Source organism: Lepeophtheirus salmonis, chromosome 11 (genome assembly GCF_016086655.4).
Source record: "Lepeophtheirus salmonis chromosome 11, UVic_Lsal_1.4, whole genome shotgun sequence".
NCBI lineage: Eukaryota > Metazoa > Arthropoda > Copepoda > Siphonostomatoida > Caligidae > Lepeophtheirus > Lepeophtheirus salmonis.
The window spans coordinates 3,846,406-3,849,642 of record NC_052141.2 but is presented as its reverse complement, the minus strand read 5'-3'; the positions used below and the strand labels follow the sequence as shown (position 1 = coordinate 3,849,642).

The 3,237-nt window shown below is 28.7% G+C and overlaps 1 protein-coding gene across 1 annotated transcript; it reads left to right on the top strand.

The window, feature by feature from the left end:
* Positions 1–2,084: 2,084 nt before the first annotated feature.
* Positions 2,085–3,013, top strand: LOC121126403 (uncharacterized). Its single transcript, XM_040721728.2, has 3 exons — positions 2,085–2,274; positions 2,332–2,432; positions 2,492–3,013. The coding sequence occupies exons 1-3, from the start codon at positions 2,132–2,134 to the stop codon at positions 2,701–2,703; spliced, it is 456 nt and encodes a 151-aa protein (XP_040577662.1). The 5' UTR covers positions 2,085–2,131; the 3' UTR covers positions 2,704–3,013.
* The last annotated feature ends 224 nt before the right edge of the window (positions 3,014–3,237 follow it).

Here is a 3,237-nt window from a genome sequence, read left to right as displayed (position 1 = left end):
ATATTTTTTAATATGAATATATTTCTCAGAAAATGCTGGAAAACTTTCAAAAGATTTTGAACACAAAGAAAAATCCCTTATATCCTCCAATGGAGAGCTTTGTAAGGGATGTGTAGCACTATATAGATGATCTTGGGAATATGATTCCATATTATTCGGCCCTAACTACAGAAAAACGATCATATTTAAATTTTTTAAGTAATAAGAAATCCTACTTTGATGTTGTTCAAGATCAAAATTCCTCCTCAATAGTTGATCAATTTTCTAGAGAGAGAAGATAGCCTTTGCTTCTTTCGAAGTCTTGTTAAGCACCAAAATCTAAGATTTTGGCTCAACGTCTGACTTTCAATATTCTATGTACATTTTTTAATCTCCTTAATTAATGGGAAAATATAGATTTGTTACAAAATACTGATTTTTGGAGAGAAAAAAAAAACTTGCATGAAGAGTGCGTAAAAGTCTAGAAGTGTTTTAAGAATCAACATAAAAGTGCTGGATTTTTATTACTTAAATAGGGAAAATCAATTTGACGTCATTTATATTTAATGTAGATAAATTTTTAATCTTTCACCCAGGCTATTTTTTTTTTTCAATTTGTTACTTCGTTTAATCGCATTATTTGGTGGAAAAGGAGTCATTTCAAAATAGGCTTCAAAGTTATAAATAAAATGTATTGGCTTATATAAAAGGTATAATGGACGTTCATAAATTTATTTATTTAGTATTTTTTAAGTGTTTTATCAGTTTTGTTGATGCTAAATACACAAATGTCAACCCGATATTGGCACCTTCAATTTTTATTACTTCGCAATACGCAAGTACTTTGTCTTAAGTTTTAACACCTTTTTTTTAATAATTAATTATCATTTAGTTAATTAACTAACTATAGGATTCAATTGCAGGTATTTAAAAGTAACATCTTTTGCACAATTCTGTACTCTGTAATTCCTGAAAACTTTATTTAATTATATTTATGTTTAACAAAGTTTAATTGTTTACTTAAAATATTTCACAGATTTTGCTGTTGGCTACTGCATAAACAATAAGAAAAAAAACGATGATAAAAGATAAATTGGTCATAAATTCCTTAATATTAAAGCTAGAGACATGATTAGGTATCAAAATATTTATTTTAGCATTATCTATCAGATACATATATGTGTAAAAAAATGGAATCATCCACAACTGCGGTTTCGTTGTTCAAGATTGTTTTCATGTTGCCACACTACAAATATAATTTTAATCCCATCTGACAATCTATTCCAGATTTCCACTATTCTGGTCCATTGAGGGAGGCCAGAAGTCAACCATATTATTGCTGCAGAAAAAAAAAATGATTGTCACAATAGCGGAAGGAAAAATTGACTAATTTCATTTGAAAAACACACAATCAGCTCCACCTATGTTTCTTAAAAATAAATAAAGGTTCTAAACTATAAATGAAATTCTTTCTTAACTCATCGTATCATTTTTTTCTTGACAATTTATCGTAGGTGTAAATCCCTGACGGAATCCCGTGATTCCGGAAGATGTATCTTTTCAACCTACGCATGTTTGATATTTTCATAGTTTAGGCTCGTCAACACAAAAACAAAATGGAAAGATTTTTATCAATATTGAGAAAGTATAGAATTTGTATTATTCTACAAATTATCATCTATTTATATTCAATAATGATTCCTATAAGCCCTTTAGATGTGCTCCAAATTGGATTTAAAGTAAGCAAAATTGATTGTCAGAATTTAGAGAATGAGAAATCAAAAGATTAGTTATAAAAGGGGGCATATCCGGGCCAATATAAGATTCTTAAATCAAATAAAGGTTATAAACTATAGTTAAAATTCGTGGGTATCTCAATTCATCCCAGAAATTTGAATAGCAAGCCTATAATTTACTCAAATATGTCTATCAAATATTGAGTTGTATATATTTATGAAGTAATAAAATAATTATTTTATCCTTTTCTTCCACATATGTATGTGAGATATTCTCCAAACTAATGAGGGAAGGCCTGCGCTCCATGCCAATGCCTAGGTATAGAATATTACATAATACAAATATATATATATATAAACCAGGTATGATTTAACTCCTTGTGTTAAAATTCAGCTTACTAGATATTTTGCAAACAATGGATAAATTCCAATTTCTGAGAGAAATATATCCAGATATATTGCTAGCAAGAACGTTTGATCGATTAAAAACTATTGATGATTTGAAAGAAGTGTTTTTGGAGTCGGAAACCTTGATTTTTATCGATGAAGAGTCTCCCAGGTTTCAGAGTTTTATTATTTTCCCCTGAAATCATATGATATCGTTTCATTTCCGTAGAATCGCTTCAGGTGAGGGATTTAAACAAATTTGTGAAAAAATAGCCAATACATTGACTGTACTGGGAGGACGGGACTATATTGAGTTCATCAAATGTTTGGGTAAGATTTTTCATCATTTTTTGCTCTTACGGATTTATTAATTATATTATGTATAACAGGTTTCAAATATGCGGCAGTTCCATTTACGAGGAAGTCTAGTCACATCCGGAAAAGAGTTATTAAATGCTTAAATCAGCTCTCCAGTACTTGCTCAGCTAACTTAAATTACTATCTAATCTTTGCTGACATTTTTTGCTTGAGGAATAAATTTAATGGACTCTACTACAAGCGAATAGAACGTTGTCTACGAGAGGAATCCAAGAAGATTTAGAAGAATTCGCCATTTTGTCACTCATTATTAATAGTTAGAGTTTTAAATTATATATTAAGTGTTAATTGATATTATTCCAAGAATTATATCTTCTTTGTGAGGTACTAGGTGTACTCTGGCAACCTGTACAAATTCATCAGATGTCCACTATTTTTGTATACTTATTTTCTGACTTAGTTTTCATTAAAAACAATTTTGGATTTATTTAAAAAAAAAAAAAATTTAGTAACGTAATCGTCGAAGGTTAAAAATTTAGACTAATAGTATTGTTTAATGAGAAAATAAAATAAAATATAATGTATTAATACAATTTCTTTTAAGGACTTTCCTACTAAATTAGCTCATCTGTTACGTCATCAAAAATACCCAATAAACAAAAGCAAAGAAATCTCGAATCGACATACCTTATATATAATCACCTTGTACATATACGCTGTTAATTAATTATAAATAGATATTATTGTTCATGACTTCCCAAAAACTACATGTACAGTTTGCGAAAGCAAACATGCATCATAACATATATAAATTATA

Excerpts from the sequence above, each read along its gene's own strand:
- LOC121126403 (XM_040721728.2), top strand. The coding sequence starts at position 2,132 with ATGGATAAATTCCAATTTCTGAGAGAAATATATCCAGATATATTGCTA. Across the intron at positions 2,275-2,331 it reads ATCGATGAAGAGTCTCCCAG|AATCGCTTCAGGTGAGGGAT; the intron begins GTTTCAGAGTTT and ends TCATTTCCGTAG. Across the intron at positions 2,433-2,491 it reads TGAGTTCATCAAATGTTTGG|GTTTCAAATATGCGGCAGTT; the intron begins GTAAGATTTTTC and ends TATGTATAACAG.